This window comes from Eurytemora carolleeae, unplaced genomic scaffold (assembly GCF_000591075.1).
Source record: "Eurytemora carolleeae unplaced genomic scaffold, Eaff_2.0 scaffold54, whole genome shotgun sequence".
Lineage (NCBI taxonomy): Eukaryota > Metazoa > Arthropoda > Copepoda > Calanoida > Temoridae > Eurytemora > Eurytemora carolleeae.
The window spans coordinates 208,565-229,222 of NW_019396185.1; the positions used below are offsets into that span (position 1 = coordinate 208,565).

The 20,658-nt window shown below is 31.7% G+C and overlaps 2 protein-coding genes across 2 annotated transcripts in view; both read right to left on the reverse strand.

Moving 5' to 3' along the window:
- LOC111697528 (L-galactose dehydrogenase) overlaps nucleotides 1–3,462 on the reverse strand; it is a 13,539-nt gene extending 10,077 nt beyond the window's left edge. The window contains exons 1-2 of the mRNA XM_023467553.1: nucleotides 3,364–3,462; nucleotides 2,378–2,459 (exon numbers count right to left, since the gene is read on the reverse strand). Coding sequence (XP_023323321.1) covers nucleotides 2,378–2,459; nucleotides 3,364–3,437 — 156 coding nt within the window. The 5' untranslated portion in view covers nucleotides 3,438–3,462. The remainder of the gene's footprint in view (nucleotides 1–2,377; nucleotides 2,460–3,363) is intronic.
- Nucleotides 3,463–9,662: 6,200 nt separating this feature from the next.
- On the reverse strand, nucleotides 9,663–14,071 carry LOC111697563 (uncharacterized). Its single transcript, XM_023467604.1, has 4 exons — nucleotides 12,362–14,071; nucleotides 11,997–12,111; nucleotides 10,700–10,865; nucleotides 9,663–10,071 (listed from the first exon to the last, which is right to left on the reverse strand). Exons 1-4 carry the CDS (start codon nucleotides 12,563–12,565, stop codon nucleotides 9,741–9,743), a joined length of 816 nt encoding a protein of 271 aa, XP_023323372.1. The 5' UTR covers nucleotides 12,566–14,071; the 3' UTR covers nucleotides 9,663–9,740.
- Between the last annotated feature and the right edge of the window lie 6,587 nt (nucleotides 14,072–20,658).

Sequence of the window (20,658 nt, forward strand, 5' to 3'; positions counted from 1 at the left end):
CCTGAACAAATTAGATGAAAACTTATTTTTTCTCAATATAGCTTTTAATAAGGGTAGTTGCAATTAAAAACATAGAAGACTTAAATTACGTGCAATTTTGTTGATAGATCAAAGATTATAAGTATCTCTCTGTCATGCTCAATGGGACACCCTGTAGTATACCTATAGGAGATGCATTTATCAATCCTATTCCCTGAAAAAAAGCAATGTTATGTTCTGAGAATTAATCTTTGTGCGATCGAGCATATTTTTTGAAAATCTAGAACCTAGAGATGGGCGAGATCGGCTTTTTTCATTTTATTCGTTTATCGTTCGTGAACGACTCATTTCGTTTGTTAATAGATTGTGAACAGACCAATTCATTTTTTCTTTGTTTGTGAAAGACCCATTTTGTTCGTTTTTTAATCGTTAAAAGATTTTAGACTTCGTTCGCTCTCAAAATTATGGCTTAATTTCCATCCATTTCGTTCGTTTTCTGACTAAACTAACATTCAGTAAAATCGTTCGTTCGATGAAATAGTTCTTTAAAAATTCTTTTGGAAAAAATCGTTCGTTTAGTAAAAAACTATTGTGTTTTTTAAAAGTTTGCTCGAAATAACATTTTTAAGAGTAAAAAACGATAGTTTTTTTGTATTTCTCTGAATGTTCCAAGTCGTTGGCTCATTGTTCGTTTTTTTTCTGAAGGACATAATTGTTTACGACAAATTTCGTTCGTTCTCAAAAATTTCGTTCGTTCGATTCTAATTGCCCATTTTTACCGAGAGCTCAATAAAAAAGTTTTAAAATTTTGATACAAATAATTGTTTTTAAGCCATTATTCTAACGTAAAATTTAAACCATATAGAAGTAAATTTAAACCATAAAGAAGCTGATTTAAACTATATAGAAGTTAAGTTAAACCTTTTCTTTGAAGAAGTTCTGGTATCTGCCCAACAGAGAACTGTAAACAAAAATTATCGAAACTTTTCAAACATTTAAACCCAAAATTTATGTTTACTCCGTCAGGACCTTAAGTTTTTACGAAAATATAAACCCCGCCACCAAAAAAAAAATTATTTTAGCAATAAACTTAAAAAGTAGTTTAATTTTTCCTGTCTAGTATTGTAGCTCTGCAATAGCTAAGCACAGTTGAAATAGTTCCTGAAAAAATATTTAGTTTTTAAATGTGTGACACATAATGAAATTATTATTTTAATGGGAGTGTTCACGAAAAATGAAAGGGAGTATAGGTTTACGTCGAAAAATTTTCTATGGGGATTGCTACTAATTTTACTTCTATCTGTTGGGTCTATAAGGAGAAAATTGTTAAAAACGAATCATATACAAATTCAGAAAGTAGCAATATTATACTCGGATCGTATGAAAATCAATTTAATTCCAAATAAATTATTCAGATATTTTAGATTTTTAAAAAATTAATATTTCGCTTACAACTTGTGTTCACGGCTAGCGCTGGATTTTCGAACATTCCTGGAAAATATGAAAATGTCGTCTTCATCATCTAAAATCCTCGAAACAGGAATAAATGTTTTTAAAAGTAAATCTCGGATCATAAAAAAAGAAATATTATAAAATATCAAATATATAAACGAATGGGTCGAAAAATTATCAATGATTATAGGTTGTGATATCTGAATGATTTGTTCTGAATTAAAGGGACCGTTTACTTACTTTTCAAAGACAATTGTGGCCGGAGAAAAAGCCAATTTTTCGTTCAGAATTCGAGCGCAAAGGGACGGTCCCTTTGTCTATACTCTATTTGATGTTTTTTGTCGATGTCATGGATTAAAAGCAAATTTCGAATATAAAATTAAACTGTAGTATCTAATAGTCAATTAAAAATGTCATAATTTAAATTTTTTTTTTCAACTTTCTATTTTCAACATAACATTTTTTTAGCGCATAGAACAATATACCTGGAGGTAGGAGATTAACCAGCCTACATATAGTATCAAGGTTGTATCCAGGATCCCAATACACCTGGAGGTAGGATATTAACCAGCCTACATATTGTATCCAGATTGTATCCAGGATCCCAATATACCTGGAGGTAGGATATTAATCAGCCTACATATTGTAGCCAGGTTGTATCAAGATATCCCAATATACCATATCGGACGAATTTCGAGAAAAACAATTAACGAAAAATGTGATTTTCGTTCAGTTATCCGTTGCCTGAACGAAATTTTCGCGGAAGAGATTGAATGAAAATTTTGAAACCCTAGTTGCAACACTTCAAAGTTGACCCTGTCTTAAAAATTGTTATACTGTTTATAAGCAGGCTGAATCTATGTACGTGGGAAGTTGCCGCTTGTGAAATTGCACATTTGGGAAGTTGCTTCTTTAGAAATTGGGTGTTAAACCCAATTTTTTATACCTTAGTAGATATATAAAATGCTTGCCGTGGAAATGTTTTCAGAGCCTGTCCAACTACTCTCTCTGATACTCCGTGTCCATACCTAGAGAAATAAATTAACAAGAAATTTTAAAGGGACTGTTACCATAATAAGCACGTCAAACCAAGTAGACTGTTAATAGATGGCAACGCAGTAATTGTACACTCTCAGTACAGCTGTATTCTTACGTCACAAGTGTCAACTTAGTTTTTGTGTCCGACAAAATTATTAATAATAGTGATAATTTTAGAGTAAAGAGCTTATCTTACAGTGAAAAAGGTGCAATTTCATGTGTTATTTATTTTCTGTTTTTACACTTTTTTATTTAATCTTGAAATGCATGTCAAATAATGTAAGAAAATTTCGTTTCCTTTGTTATATTTGACACTTGTGACGTCGTGTATAATTAATCCATTTCTCTGTTGCCACCTATTGTACTTGATAATCTATTTGCGTCAAACTGTAGTAAAATATACATCACATTGAAATTGTATATGCTTTTCGTCATAATTCCTTTCATTGAAGAGATATTGAGAAGAACAAAAATGTTTTGAATTTATAAGATGTAACTGAATTTGCTTTCCTTATACTTGTGCTAGCAACGGGGTCACAAAGTCGTAACAGTAATATAAATTGAATTTGACCTTCTCCTCCTGGTCAGTTGGCCGTCAAGAAGTGACTCTCTATTTATATCTTGGCATGTCCTATTCCAGACGATACCCTTTAAATCAAGGTCGGTAATGTACGTATTTCGGCACCGACTGTTTGTACCTCTTTAAAAATGGAGAGTCACTTGAAATTACGTCTAAAATTCCTTTAAGGATTAGGAAATTAGATGAACTAGGTACTGCTAGTTGAACTACTTCATTATTAAACCCAAAACTGCACAAGAAAAGTAATTGAACTATGAAGAACGAGTTCAACTAATTTCACTACTATCCAATCATGACATCCTATCTGGTGTTACCAAGGAGCAGTATCTATAAAGTTGATTCCAGCTTTTAGATTCATCCCAATAATATCAGCGCACTCATCAACCATTGTTTCTCCATATAATCCTCCTAAATATTATTTTTTAATAATCTATTAGAGAATTGGTAGTTGAGCTGAGACTGCAGTGTTGTCTAGAACTTTTTTTAAAGGATACATTTGAGACCTAAATATCAGACGTTTCTACGGTGTACAATTGTTCAGCAGAGCAAAAAGGTTGTGGCATGGCACGCCTGTCCAGCAGGTTTTGGCACGACAATCCAGGAGGATTTTAAAGATCAAATTTTTCCTCTTGCTGAACAATTATACACCGTAAATAGGTCTCATAGGTCTAAAATGAATCCTAAATAATGTTTCTACAATACTGTACTCACAGCTTAACTATCATGTCTAGCCGGTCTCTCCCTTTAATCCTATTCCTTTATTCCTTCTGAGGGGGGAGGTGGGTCCTTGAATTCATAGTTCAGGTGTTTTTCTTAAAAAATTTCATATTTTGCAATTTTAGTTTCTCATATTTTTTAATTGATAACTGGATTTCGCAATAAATATTTTAGTTTGTTCAAATTTGATCTTTGTTGCAGATACTTAAATTGAATCAAATGTTTCAAGATTTAAGCCGGCGCTTAATTTAAACCGGGTTTTGGCGGCCTGAGATTGTATGAAAATATATGATGTATAAAAAAATTAAATAAGTCAGCTTGAATCTAAGAAAAAAGGTTGAATACAATCGTCTCTGAAGTCTCATCCACAAGGTGTACCTAGCAAAGCAACTTTTTACATGGAATTAGTAATTTGAAATGCTGAAAAAGCTGTATGTTTCCTGAATTCCATTTTTTTTATAATCGTCTCATCGTGAAAACCTTGAACAAAAGTCGGAGGCAGTGTCTGCGTGACCATTTTATCTTTCGGAGGCAGTGTTTCAAGCATGTTTTAAAATCCTAATAATACATAATCACAGTGCTTTTACCAATATTATAAAGATAAACTAAAAATGTTAACATTTGTTAAAGAACTGAGTCTGAATGCTGTTTAAAACAAGAAATCATATCAATATCGTAGTCTGATTAATTCTGATTAAATTTTTACTAAGAAAAATTTAAATATTTTTTTTTCAATGACGGTGTTATTGCATTCCAAATAATTTTTGAATACATTTTTTGCATTTGAAAGAAAAAAATATATATTAATACAAACATACATATAGACTTATATTGTTTATATAAAAGCATGTGTTATATACTTAATTCAAAAAATACAAGCAAATGCGTTGAACAGCTGATCAACTCTCAATAAATCTTTTTAAATGCAAATTTTTTCGTTAATTTCAGTTTTTATCTCCGCTGGATAAATTCCGCAAGCTGCATAGAGATAAACACCAACTATAAAGGATCTGCCATTATTAAGGAACCCAGCTATGACTGGAAACTAAAATTTACTCTTAAAAGAGTCAAATTTCTTAAAAGAAAAAATCTTTAACCTAAGTTTCGAGCATTCCCGTTATTCTACTGAGCTCGAAACGGTTTTTACAGTTATCATTGGAAATCCAAATAGACAAACAGAGATTAATATTTTATATCGTGGATTATAGGGTTGAATGAGACCAAAAGGACATCAAAAAATTAAGCTTTAAATTAAGTCTTTCATACATTTTCAAACATCATTTTAAATCACTGAAACTTAAACAAAAGGAGAAAGTCACTATATGCACCATTACTGATACGTCTTTGTGACCTCGTAGCTCCTAAAATTTAAATTTACGTACAAGTTTGAGATAGCAAATAATCCAGAAAATATTAAAAATTCAAAACAGGTTTGCTCTTCTCAGCAGCTATTAAATAAGAGGTGTTCACTCTAGCGCCTGATCCAATCAGGGTTCAGCCATGTGTTTGTTGTCTATTCTGAACCAATAGAAATTGCATGGCGGTAACATCTATCTTTCTATCTATCTCATCATCCAATTAGAAATAAATCCTTATATCGGCGTAAATGGAAATATTTACTTCTACTGAAACAATAGTGTGTTATGATTGAGATTGAAAACATATAAGATTGAAATTATGCACAGGTGTTGCAACATCATCATCAATAATCCAAGTTTTTCATTCATTAGTCTATTGTCCTTGGAACAATGTAATCAGATTTTTCTTGTGGGTTGAAAATTAGCCTAAACTGTCACTTCAACGTGAGATAGGTATACTCCGGTTTGAAAACAATGGTTTAAACAAAAAACAATTTAAAAAACTGAATTAAGATCGATATATTTATGGTTTTGCAATGTAAAGGGAAAGTCTTACTTCTAGAAGAGATGAAAAAGGTTTTTCTGCTAAAATTTTTCTTTTTAATATTCCAAAATTGGATTTTGAAAAATAAAAACGAGATGTAAAGTAAAGAACACTAATTGGATAATTAATTTTAAACTTGGAAATATTAGAAACTTACAGTATTTCATCTTACATACACGGTTTCCCGCAAAGAACGTACGTTTTAACTAAATTTATACTGTCTATTTCCTATATTTCTGAAAACTGTAAACTTGTTTCTTTCTTTGCCTCTAACCATAGAATAATTTAAACGGGGGTCATTTTTGGACCAGTTTCAGGTCGTCTTCATAATCTCATCCTTCGTGGGTAACCCTGTCGGACCTGTGGTTCAGGGTCTTTAAACGGTACTATCAACACCTTTATGGTATTAAAGAATTTTATAAAAAAAAACTAATATGCTGATCCAACATTTGTAAAAGACTATGTTGACTTCTTATAACCATAAAATGTGCTTTAAAAATCATAGGAAAATTCAAATAAGGGTTTTTGGATTTTCAGACAACTGAAAAACTTGTGCTCACCCTTTAGCTAAGAAAACCCCTTTAGGAAATAAGCTCGCAAGGGCTTAATGATAACGTTCGATCCTTAGATTTTCAAGTACAGTGATAACCAGAAAACAATGGAATAAGAAGACGATATCATAGCAAGACACTAATTTAGTAAAATGGGTCTGTTTAGCTGCACAATTGCTGTGTTTTGCATGCTAATTAGAATTTAAAAAGTTAACACTTTATTCTAAAACACTATTTGAAATTTTTCTGGTACAAACACCAGGCTCGAATACATTTAGAAGACGACATTCTATAAGTCCATTAAAGCCAAGATGGTACATATTTGTATTATTAAGATACATTAGTATCCCTTGCAATACAAATTTGTGTCATTTTATAACGTAAATGTTTACAAAATTCTGTTTTGTTTACTATTACCATCAGTATAATTGTACTATGTACATTTAACATGCAATTAATTAGTTCCTTGTTACTCTTTGTGATACAGAGCGTCCCATATCATATTAGACTATCTCCAAGCTTTAACGCCACAAAAACCCATAATACTCGAAAAACCTTACATTTTCTGCAAGAAAAAATTTATTTTAGCCTTAATCAATTTTACGAAATAATATACAGTGAAACCCTTAATAACGAATACATTGGAAGAATTTATCAAATGTCGTCTTGACAATTTTTCAATGAGTTTTATACTATATAACTTAAATTTCAGTATTTGCGAAAATAAATAAATAGCCATGAATATGCGGGAACAGTTTTAAAGAGTTCCATATAATCATTTAATTAAAAAACTAAATATCTGCAACATTCCATTATCAGAAAGTGAAGAATACGACATTTGATGAATTCTTTCGATGTATTCTTTATTAAGGGTTTCACTGTATTCTTCTTAAAATTACTTATTACTTCCAAAAAACATGATTTAGACTGACTGACGATCTAATATGATATGGGACACCTTGTATATACTAGGCTTTTCGCGTTTTTCAACAAAAAATTTCATGGATTTTCAAAATTTTTCAAAATTTAATGAAAATCGAATTTTGATGAAGGCAAATTTTTTAATTTTGTTTATTCATAAACCTTCCCTAGGCTCACTTGAGGTCGCACACAAAAGATGGTCCCGATCGGTTCAACCGTTTTGACGTTTATTGGATACAAACAAACACACAAACGCCAGGACAGACAGACAAACAAGCAAAGTATACATTAAGTTTATTTTCTTACAGTAATATAAAATTATCATTTTTTATTTATTAAAATCTATAAAATCTATAATTTTCGTAATGTTTCCATATGATGATTGGTAAGGAAATTGTGATATTAAAAATATTCAGTACAACAAAAACTACTCAATGTGTATATTTGGCCTTATTTTGTTTTCATATTATTTAATACATAAAATAAGAAGTCTTCAGTTCAAAAATCTAAGGGTGTGAAGCATTTAAATTGTTTTAATTTAAAAACTATAACTAAATTTTGTTCTAAAATATTTGTTGTTTATTTATATTCTCTACATCAATTATTTTTATTTTCTTAAAAGTGACTCATAATAAAAATGGCAATTCCCCACCTCGCAGGAATAATCAATTTTCAAATGTCGTCTTCATATTTCTGATATTCTCTCAGCCTAGTAATTGTTCTGTCTGGATGATGTGATGAGGTAACATCGTTGCTTCCGAAAATGTTTGCTTTTTAAAACGTTAGAATGTCTCAAGTAGCAAATACAACAATGTAGACAATGGAATTATTTTTGCTTGGAATTTCAGCTCTGAATAGAACGCAGAATAACAATACAAAGTTGCGCATATAGGGATTTAAATAAAACAGTTTAAACCCTAGAAATTACAAACTTTATTTATATAGGGCTGTACTTTAATATATTAAGCAGAGCGTTTATATATTCATTTAAATATGTATGTGTTACATATAGTCAGTTAAGCCCTTACAGGTTTTTGAAAAATCTTTGATAAATATGATTTGTTGTTCTGCCTTCTGGAGTAAATAAGTGATATTTAAGAACAGAATTGAAAAAGCAAGGTCTGGTTGAGGGACTTAGGTATAAATTAAACTTTTAAAAAATGTATAAAAAGTAGACTTTATTAACAGACAAATGAAAAAATCTATTGAATGACAACAGGCCAATTAGGTTGTTATTAATTTCGGGGTAGTTGATATCTAGCTTTATAAGGCTAAAAGATTGACAAATAAAAAAGTCCAATAATAATTTTTACTGGATAATTGGAAAAAGGGAATCTTCTAAGAAATTCAGATCTGACTCATTAGCATTTCTAAGTCCTGGATTCAACCCTCGTTCAGAGCTTTGTAAAAAATAATCCTGGAAGGAATTAGGTAAGATATTTCTATCATAAGAAAACATAAAAATCATATTTTGCTGTAAAATTAGATCATCAAGGGGCAGAAGAATATTCTGAAGTACAAGGGTTGAGTATGGGCGTATTTGATATCAAAGTATTTGATATCTTATAAGGCTGAAAGATTGACAAATAAATAGTTCAATTATAATTTTTTACTAGATAATTGGAAAAATCTATAAAATCACAACAGACCAATTAGGCTGTTATTAATTTCAGAGTATTTGATATTCTTGAGAGGCTGAAAAATCTAACAAAATAAAAAAGTCCAATTAAAAGTTTTTGCTGGATAATTGGAAAAATCGATAGAATCTCAAAAGACCAATAAGGTTGTTAGTAATTTTGGGGTAGTTGATATTCTTGGGAAGCTGAAAGATTGACAAATTAAAAAGTTCAATCATATTTTTTTACTGGATAATTGGTTAAAATCGTTAGAATCACAACAGGCCAAGTAGGTTGTTAGTAATTTCTGGGTAGTTGATGTTCTTAAGAGGCTAGATAATTTAACAAATAAAAATGTCCAATTACAATATTTTACTGGATAATTGGAAAAATCTATAGAATCACAACAGACCAATTATGTTGTTATTAATTTCGGAGTATATGATATCTTTATGAGGCTGAAAGATTGACAAATAAAAAAGTCCAATTATAATTTTTACTGAATAATTGGAAAAATCGATAGAATTACAATAGGCCAATAAGGTTGTTATTAATTTCGAGTTATTTGATATACTTAGAGGGTGAAAGATTGACAAATAAAAAAGTCCAATTAAAGAATTTTTTACTGGATAATTGGAAAAATCTATAAAATCACAACAGGCCAATAAGGTTGTTAGTAATTTCAGGGTAGTTGATATTCTTGAGAGGCTTAATAATTTAACAAATAAAAAAGTCCAATTAAAGAACTTTTTTGGATAATTGGAAAATCGATAGAATCAGAAATAACGATGATTGAATGCTTTATATCTTCTCTCTTTGTATATTTATGTTATTGTGACGAACATAACATTTAGTAAAAAAAAACATTAATTTTAGTGTTTTATTACATACTCATACAATATGTATATTATTAAACAGTTAAAGAAACATTAATAATAAGTAGACAAATAATGTAGTTTAAAAAATATTGACAGCAAGTAATATTTACGCTTCTTGAATCATAATCTGAACACCAACTTTGTTCATTTTAAAACTTAAGATTGAAGATTTGAAGACAATCCATTTTTCATTTGTCTTTGTCTTTGTCTGTGACAACTTGTGATGGAAAAAATCTTTTATTTTTGGGGATTGGACATATTTGATAAGATATAGAGTGAATAATGTTACAAAAATGATCACTGCAATTTCAACATGTCCACCAACTGTTAAGAATCCAAGTGAAATGAAAAAAAGAAGTGAAAGACTGCCGATGATTTTGATGATTGACTTCATGCTGATCATATTTTTTCCAGCCTCTCCTGTCTCTGATAGCACACTAGCAAGTTTATCCAATCAAATTTAAAGAAAAATTTCCTAATTCTATTTAAAACATTATTATTTTGGTTTGCAGTACTATGGAGGTGTTTTGACAGAACTATTTTCTATGTCTAGAAGTTTTAAGCCCTTTTAGATTATATTTTCTCCTTGTTGAAACTCAAGACAAAATATAATCTAAAAAGGCGCGAATCTTTGAATGAAAGATAAAATTTAGTGGTGCCAAAATAATATTGTTTATATTTTATCAAATGTTTCTAGATAAAAAAGCTGGTTAACAAACCAGAAATTAAGATAAAAGTTAATTTTATTTTAATTTTCATTTACATTTAAATTCTAGAAATATCCCAAATTTTGTGGAGAAAAACCAATTAGCTATTAAACTTTATAGTATGTTGCTATAAAGCTAAAATTGTCATTTATAGATGATTTTCTATAAAAAAATTTACCATTAAAATACCATGCTTGATAAAGTACATAATAGCTTCATAAAAACTGAATTAATTGTTTCTTCATTACTTAATGATACAAGTTATCTTAGTTCAAAGTGGTGTTTCTCTGCACTAAGAAAAAGAAAAAGTAAACAATAAAAACATTTCAAATACTCCTTAAAACTTTTAATTGGTTTCCTGATGGTGGAGTGGTGCTTCTTCAGATAGTACTTTCCAAACAAATACGAACCAACTGTTGTAATAACAGTTACAGCCAACAGTATTATAAAACTTATCTGAAACGCACCAACAGTTGAGGAACTCTCTAATCCAGTGAAAAGTCCAATGATTATCCCAACCACGCCTAAAAGTTCATGAAACGTTTATAATGTTTAAAATATGTTTGTTTCTGTGCAAGCATATATGTCAAGCATATACATCTATAGGCCGGGAAAAATGTAACTCTAATATTAAAACCACCAAAACTATAACAACTGTAAATAACTATTTCTATTAAAAAAATTTAACCATTTTTAATCAAAAATTTAACTATTTTTAACCAAGAATACAACCATTTTTAAACCATAAACACAACTATTTTTAAACAAAAGTTTAACTGTTTTTAACCAAAAATATAACCATTTTTAAACCATAAATTTAACCATTTATAGCCAAAAATTTAACCATTTATGAACATTAAATATAATCATTTTTTCAGCCATGAATCTTACTATTTTTAGCCAAAAATATAACTATTTTTAAACCAAAAATGTTTTGAACCATAAAAATAACCATTTATAATAAAAATAAAAATGTTACCAATTTTGAACCTTTCCATTTTTCAACAATTAATATTACCATATTTTTAGTCAAAATGGGTTATATTTTTGGTCCAAAATGGTTATAATTTTAGCCAAAACTGGTTATATTTTTGGTTGGTTATATTTGGTCCTTATATTATTTATATATGTTCCCCTCCCGTATTTTTAAGAGTTACATTCTTTTTCTGAGCAAAATTTACAAAGATATTTTTTTTCCTGCGTTAAAGTGACTAATGGAGCAAAGATAAGGAAGGAAATTGACCAAATTTATCCCATTGTATTTCTATGGCAAAACTGGGACACCTATCCGCTAAACAAAACGTTCTCTCTTTTTGTTAAGGGGTACTTGGTTGTTGTAAATTAGCCATTTAATTTGTAGATTATGGGTCCTTTAGAATTAAATAGAACTCATCCTCTTTTAAATCAATACAAAAGATTTCAAATGATTTTCAAATGCTTTAAATTTAACTCTATTGGGGCACAAAGATTGTCTTAGACAACTTTTTTGACATTTCCTTTTTTTGACTTAGACATGAAAAAAATCTGCCTCACATGTACTGAGGAGAATTATAATTATTTTAAAAAAAATTCTATCTAAGAGGGTGACATTCTATTCCTTTTAAAGATGACTAGTAATTTTTCACTAAAATTAGCTTTTGTTAAAATAACTTAACCATTTGAGATAGTATAATATGCAGGGTAGCCAATGATCACAACAGTCAGGATGAGTAGAGTAGTCAGCAATCTATGGCAAAACTTCTCTGGTTCGAACTGGATCATCTTGTCAAACTGGAATTTAAATTTATATCATAATATTGTCATCAAAATTTTACTTATCCATTGGAATCGTCCTTAACATCATGGCTCTATTTTTGTACTAATGAAGATAAACGTAAAATTTTTGTCAATAGAAAGAAATGATAAATGAAAACATGACTATTGAAAATAAATGCGCCATAATTTTTTCCCGTCATGAGCTATAGCAAGATGCAATGGTTGCAAACCTAAAAAAACTCCATTGATAACCACACAGACTTACTTGGATAATCATAAGGAGTCTGCAAGCTGAGATTCCCATGGAAAGTCCCAAAGCCAGATACAAATGGTACACGATAGCTAACTCAGCTAGTAGAGCAATCCAGTAGGGCATGAATGTTATCAAACTCAGCATTGTTCCACAACTCTGCATATAAAGTTTTGTAAAGAATGAATGAATATTTCTCATATGAGGTCCGAACCACATCCAAGGTAACAAAAGTGATGAATTTTCCCAAGTTCTCCAGTTTTGGTAACTTGCTTCCTGAGAATTTCTCTGGAAATTGCTGAGAAATTCTCAGAACTTTTGGGGAGCTATAAACGAGACTTAGTCTTTAAAAAAATTCTTGAGAATTTCTCCTGAATTTTTCCCAAGAATTCAAAAGAATATTTCCCAAATATTTCTACGGAAATTCCTGAGAAATTCTCAGGATTTGGTCACTAATTTTACAGAATTTTTTGGAACTGAATAAGAGGCATTTTGAGAAATTCCTTGAAATGGGTTACGAGAATTGGTTCTGATATATTCCCGAGAAATAATCATAAGAAATTCTCCAGCATGGCCAAACCCCTGCCACTGTATGGTGTCCATCCCAGGAATTTCTCGATGGATAATCTTTCCCTGGAAATTTTTGAGAAAAGCTCCAACTTCTGTCGACTTCAGTGGATTTTCCTGTAAAAGATTCCAGGAAATTTCCGCGGATTCCTTGGAAAGATTCCTAATTGTTACCTGATATATATTGTGAGGGACATACATTCAAAATAGATTCAATCTTTAATTTAATAATTAAGAGATCTGCACTTTTGTGTGGATATTGTTCATCTCTAACACTTGATTTTGATATCCAATGGGGGGACTTTGAAATTTGTGGATCCAGCAGAGAAAAACTATCATAGGATAGGAAGAGGAACTAAAACATTAATCTGTAGATCGCTATAGATGGAGATAAGGTTTTCCATTATTCCGGAAAAAAATTCCATTTTGTAAATGGAATAGTCTGGATATTTGTTCCGGGATAGTCTTCGTTTCAAATCAAATAAAAACCAGAATGTTCACAGTTAACATTAAATATTCCAGAAAATTTTCCGGTTTACAAAATTGAAACCGTAAATATTTTAGATTTTTAATTCAACCACCCACAAACCTTTTCTAATTTCATGGTAAGGTCCTACAAAAAATTTGGGCCCGATTCGTTCAGCGGCTTTGACGTTTATGGTTACAAACAAACAAATAAACAAACAGACTACAGACAATATACAATTGATAATTCAATATTTACACATAGTAGCTTAGTCTATAGCTAATTATCAGGGGCGCTGTAACATAAAGTTAGTTTTAATTACTGGTTTTGTCTTTTAGAGGAGGTTTCTTATCTAGTGTTATTCTGCCACCTTGTTCCGGACAACTCTGAACCAAATTGTATAGTTACCAAACTTGTCTAGTTATGGAATTTGTTTAGTACCCTAATATGTGTAGTTACCATGTTTGTTGAGTTATCTAATTTGTGAAGTTACAAATTTGTGTAGTTACCAAATTTTGCAGTTACCAAATTTTGTAGCTACCAATTTTGTGTAGTTACCAAATTGTTTAGTTACCAAATTGTGTAGTTACCAAATTGTGTAGTTACCAAATTGTGTAGTTACCAATTTGTGAAGTAACCAAATTGTGTAGTTAACAAATTGTGTAGTTACCAAATTGTGTAGTTACTAAATTGTGTAGTTACCAAATCTTGTAGTTACTAAATTTGTGTAGCTACCAAATTGTGTAGTTACCTAACTGTGTAGTTACCAAATTGTGTAGTTACCAAATTGTGTAGTTATCAAATTTTGTAGTTACCAGATTGTGTAGTTACCAAACTGTTTAGTTACCATTCTTTTAAGTTACCGAATTGTGTAGTTACCAAATTATGTAGCTACCAAATTGTGTAGTTATCAAATTGTGTAGCTACCAAATTGTGTAGTTACCAAAGTGTTTAGTTACCATTCTTTTAAGTTACCGAATTGTGTAGTTACCAAATTGTGTAGTTACCAAATTGTTTAATTACCATTGTTTGAAGTTACCGAATTGTGTAGTTACCAAATTATGTAGTTACTAAATTGTGTAGTTACCAATTTGTGAAGTTACTAAATTGTGTAGTTACCAAATTAGTGAATTTTCCAAATTGTGTATTTACCCATTTGGGAAGTTTCCAAATTGTTTATTTACAAAATTTGTGTAGTTACCAAAATGCGAAAAATGCAAAATTTTCCATTACGATTTTTCTATTTTGCTGGAAACCCTAGTCAAGACGTGACACAATTATTTGAATAATCCTAAATAAAAATGTTATGTTTGCCATCTGAAGTTTGTCAAGTGAACAAAAAGCAAGGTTCTCAGATATCAAGTATTCAGGCCTGAATTTTGGGATCTAGCTTCTGAATCAAAAACAAAATAGGAGAAAAATTTTTGCGCATTTTTCGGATTTTAAAAAGTCAATGTGGGGTGTCTAATGTCATTAACTTTGGGTCGGGAAACTTATTTAAGGACTCTGTACTATCCCCCTCCGGCCTCCCTCACCCGCATTTCCCCTTTCCAATAGGCCAATGAAGCCTTCTGACTTCCTTTACTAGAGATTTCTCTATGATTTTTTGTTTGTTGTCCTGATGTGGGATCTAGTTTTTGAATCAGAAACCAAACTGGCAGAAGAAATGTCCTCCTCATTTTTAGCGCATTTTTTAAAACATTTCCATATAACAATATTGCCAAATATTTTGATTAAACCTGAATTGATAAAACTATTTTGTTGCAAATAACTCTTATATAGCACTATTTTTAATAAGTGTTTGATGTATCTATACTACATTAATAATTTTTCAAAGTTTACAAATGTTTTTCATATGATCCTTTATTCAAAGCTCACTGATTTTATCATCAGAATCTAATGATAAAATAATATATATTGTAAATAAATTATTATCATATTTCTTAAAAATGGTTTTCTTAGTTATGATGATTAATCTTCTGAATAATATTCACGCATATTGTGATATTTGTTGAAGGAAATTAGATCAAATATTTATCAATTTGTAAATGCAAATCCGTCAAAACTAGATGAGGAAATCTATTTAATTACAAATTTACAGAGACAAATTGTTAGCATTGAACAAATACAGGGTAATCTCAAACATATTAAATTAAAATCAAAGGATATGTTGTAAGTTGTTGAGAATATTAAAAGAACTTGTCTATCCCAGAAGGTATTTTTTTGCAAATTTCATAGACAAATTTTTCATTCCACTTAAGCTTTTTGTACAATGTATCATTCACTCTCAGACAAATTAGAATCAATGGAAATTTAAACCCCCGAGGGATTCAATGATAAACCCGAGGGCGTAGCCCAAGGGTTGTTCAATAGTCACAACCTTTTTCTGCTCGTATTCTTTGGATACGAGTTTTATTTTTTTTTTCAAAATACTTGCTGAGATAAGTAAGTGCTGAAGTATTCACAACATAAGAAAAGGTTATGAAAAAATGTACGAAAAATGAGGGGGAACATTTTTCCCCAGAAGGCTGTATCAGCCTTTTGGATAGGGAAAATGCGGGACCGGAGGGGGGAATTGTATGAGGCGAGGGAGAAATGCATTGTAGACTCTAGAGTCCAGAATTAAGTTGCCTGACCCAAAGTTCTGGATAATTGGAAAAATCGATAGAATCACAACAGGCCAATTGGGTTGTTAGTAATTTCAAGGTATTCAATATCTTTATAAGGCTGAAAGATTGACAAATAAAAAAGTCCAATTATAATTTTTTACTAGATAATTGGAAAAATTGATAGAATCACAACAGGCCAATTAGGTTGTTATTAATTTCAAGGTATTCAATATCTTTATAAGGCTGAAAAATTTAACAAAAAAAATGTTCAATTATAATTTTTTACTAGATAATTGGAAAAATCTATAGAATTACAACAGGCCAAGTAGGTTGTTATTAATTTCGAGGTATTTGATATTCTTTAGAGGCTAAATAATTTAACAAATAAAAAAGTTCAATTATAATTTTTTTAATGGATAATTGGAAAAATCGATAGAATCTCAACAGGCCAATTAGGTTGTTAGTAATTTCAGGGTATTTCTTATCTTTATAAGGCTGAAAGATTGACAAAACAGTCCCTGTATGGACAAATGGAATAATCTATAGAATTCCCTAGGATTGAAAACTTTAAACTGAAGTCTTCGTATCTCTTCTCTGAAACCAAGAGACAAACAGACAATGTATAGATGAAAATTCAATATTTACTCTACATTTTTTATTATTTTTCATTTTTTATTTTTCATCTTTTATTTCTTTCTTGCTATTTATGTTTTCATCTATCTATCTATTTATCTATCTATCTCTCTCTCTCTCTCTCATAATTTGAGCCAAACCCAGCTAATCGTAGGATCTAGGGTAGATAATCTGTGCGGGTGGATTTACTTATCCTGCTATTAATACATCGCGGCATTAACGTTAATGCCGCGATATACACCTCTAATGAAACAGTAGGGTAGATAAATAGAATCTAGCCTTAAATCCACCTGGCAGGATTTATTAATCGTGCGATTTGGCTTCAACGAAGCAGCCTTTAGTAAATAGATTTTTAACCCAATATTTTTGGTGCTTCGATTGGTTGGAATTTTCGGAAAATTTACTCTGAATCAGCTAATTCTCATTAGGGTTGATCAAAATCTTGAACTTTGAATCAGTGATTTAGGATTTGAGTGAGTAAGTACTTGATAAATAGTTAAACTGGTGGTATATAGTTCAGCAACCTCTCTTCAATTCATTAAATTCGGTTCCTGAGGTAGGGGAGAGACAATCTATATGCCCGTATTGTCCCCGCACTAATGTTTGATACCAAGAGTATGATTGACATATAACAGAATATCAAAAAGTTAAAGACAGAGGAGACATCTTTATCAGTTGTATTGGTGCTAACTAAAGTTTGATTATTATCTGAGTTCATTTTTGCTTTTAATCTGAATGGTATCCAAATTGTTTGAACTTTGAAGTCTTTACTCTCAAGGGTTTGGCCTCTCAGTGGCACTGAATAAGACCAGAGTACATTCCTCCTCTTATTTACTTCTCTTAGGCTCTCTGCCGTATCTAGGGGGTCTTGGTTACCTTGCTCTCAAGAAAGCATATACATATCCTGTACATGCATGTGAATTTTTTATTTAAGATCATGAGACTATAAACATAGATCTTAAAGTTTGCGGGATTTAATCTGTCTCCATCCTCAATTTAAACACACATTAAAACATGTATAAACATATTTTTTTAAATACTAATTCTAATTTAACAATTTTAAAATTAACAGATTTTTCATTCTCTTATAATTCTCTTAAAATATAAGATTCTATTAGAGAAATTATATTTATTGTGGAGATACTTCTATTTTTTTGAGAACAAACTCGATAGGGCTATTGAGAAATTGAGATCTGATTACTTGAATATTAAAGCTAAGATTGAGGAGTGGGGGCATTTGTTTCAAATTCATGTCAACCCATGAAGTTTATTGAATTTAAATGTGGCGGTTCTTGCAAGTATATTTAGCAATGCTTTTCCGGGGTTCTTCTAGCTAGGGGAGGTTTTTCCTTTATCAGGGAATTGAATAACCTCAAGGTTAGATTGAAGAGCTTCCAGAGGAGAGCCTTCGCTGCACGTAATGATGATCAGGATGGAGATGTTCCACAAACCTACCAGACCGATCTGCCTCATCGTAATTCGCAGGGATGAATTTGTCGTTGAACAGAAGTATGCATCAAGATGATGTATTCAACAACAAGAAGGGTATTCAAAGTTCGATGAACCCAGTTGAAAATCTATCCAGAGGAAGAGCTCTCTTTAGTTTATCCTGAGTTGAGATATTGCCTGTAGACAATAGTGTCAGCACTGTAGTGGCATCAGATAACCCTGTTCCTAGGTCAATTTCAGTGTATCCCACCTATGCTAGACAGTTCATCAATGTTGAGAGATGGTAACAGTGAGCAAACCAGAACCCACGATTTAAAAAACTTGGGAAAATTTGCCTCGTGTCTAAGCTGTCGTTGGGCCTTATTTCAACTTGATCTTTCGAATTCAAGCTGCATCTCATTTTCAACAGAGTTGAGTTCAAAAAACTAGTTTAAAATTCTATTTGTCGGATTTTCATTGTAGGAATTGGCGCATTCCGGGTTTTGATGAGAACAAGACTCAATATTGAGCCTTATTATCCACTAAAACCAACCAGGGTTGGATGGTAAAGGTTTAGTGAGACCAGTTGAGTCTGGTTTACTGGAGTTTGATCCTTCTACTGATCACTGTGCCAGGAGTGGGAGGAGTCAGCGTTGGTGCTTGCTTGAGTGGGTGAGAAAGAACCCTGAAAGATTTAGGGCCTTCTTTGCAAGGATGAAACGGGATGTGGAGTTTAGGATGTTCTTCAACAACATGTGTGATTCCATGAGGCTGACCTACAGGAGGATCTTTGATGTCCCTGCTCCAGTCTTGAGCTTAGCAGGGTTTAAACTGTGCTGTTTTGAACACACTGTCTCATGAGACAAGACTTCTGGAGAAGTTAGCAAAGGAAACCGAGATACGCCACGCTCGTGTGAGCTGGCTGATGGACCTCTCCAAGAACTGGGCTTTCCAGGAACATTCCAGATAGAGAGATTGTGTTCCTGCTCTCCCTGCCTGGGTGAAGAGGACTGGTCGGAAGCGGACATACTCCAAGGTCAGGAAGCCTACTAAGTTCCAGAGGAAGAGGATTAAGCTGGCTGGCAAAGAGGGTTTCACTGTTTCTCCGTTAGCGGAGAAGCCTACTTTGCCTCCGGTGTGTGTTTCTTCTCATGAAGTTCCTGCTCCTGGTCCTACCTCTGTGGTGAACAGGGAGGTGAAAAGAGATGGTGCAGGACATGTTCTGACCTACGACAAGCTGATCAAGGATCCTGGAGCTGTCCCTTTCAGGTTCGAGATACCTCCTGAGGTGGAAGATCTCAAGCTATATTGAGGATTCAGAAGCCTGTTAAGTTTGAATATTAGTGATTAAGCCCGTTAAGGGTTAGGGAGAACTCTAATAGAGTCTCTAGTGATCGTATTCTGAATATGTCTATTGTATTGTATATGTCTAAATGTATCCATGATTATTATTTTTAAGAGGTGGCAACTTTTGAGCTGCTCTACAGTGATTTTTAGCTTATGTGATCTTTTCATGGTGTTCTACAAGAAGTTGAAGCTGCTCTTTGCTGGTCCTTTGGGCGGATTGTGGGTGTGTTACTCGACATTCGTAATCGTCTCATTCTTAACTCCCCGCCCTTGAGCTCTCCTCTTAGAAGATGTGAAACCCCTGAAGTAAAGAGAGGGACCGTGTCTGTAGTAACTAGTCGAAACCAGTTTTGTATTGTAAACTTTACCTTAAATCTGTATTGTATCCGCCATTTTTACTTCAGTTACACTTGTTATTTTGATACAGCAAGTATTATCGTTGCGATCTGCTTATGGCACATTAAGGTATTAATTACTACTTCTTCTTATATGAGAAATGAGTTTCTATCCTTTTTAAGTTAAATTTATCCATGTTAGAGTTTATTCGATATTTCGAGCTAGTAAATATTTTATTTCCGCGAACTAATTTTGTATATATTTTCTTCTCTGCATATTGTATTTTTTACAGTTATAAATAAACTACTCAGGCAATCTTTTACAGATTGAACCCGTCTAGTACTATTCAGAGCACAGTTATCTCGAGGAAGTGAGCCTAAAAGAAGTAGATTTTGTATCCAATAGATCTGAGATTTAGTGCTGGTTCCAATCAAACCCCATAGCAGATTATGACTAGGTTAATACTTTAGGATATTTAAAGCGGCCAGATTTGGTCGCGAAACAGGCTGAACACTTAAATGACCTCAGTGAAGGTTTATAATTATTGCTAGACAAAATTTAAAAAAAAAGTTACCCAGAAAAAATGTTGATTTTGGAAATTCCTAAATTAACCCTTTTCCGATTGGGCAATTTTTGTCTAATATATATTTTTCCCTTAGAGGTGAGATAGGGAAGTGTGATACTTGTCCCTAGTCCAACTTTTCAAGGCCTGCTCATTAAAAAAAATTTAGAAAATTTTTCAAAAATAGTTATTTTTTATTTTAACAAATATTAACATAGGACACATGTTTTACATCCATTTTTCAATGGCTTTTCAAATATATAAGACTTAGCCCTTCAGCTTAATTAGTAAAAAGTTATTAATCATTTCTGATTTTTTTGAAACACCGAACCGCCGTTTGACTGTCCTCCAACCTACCCTATGC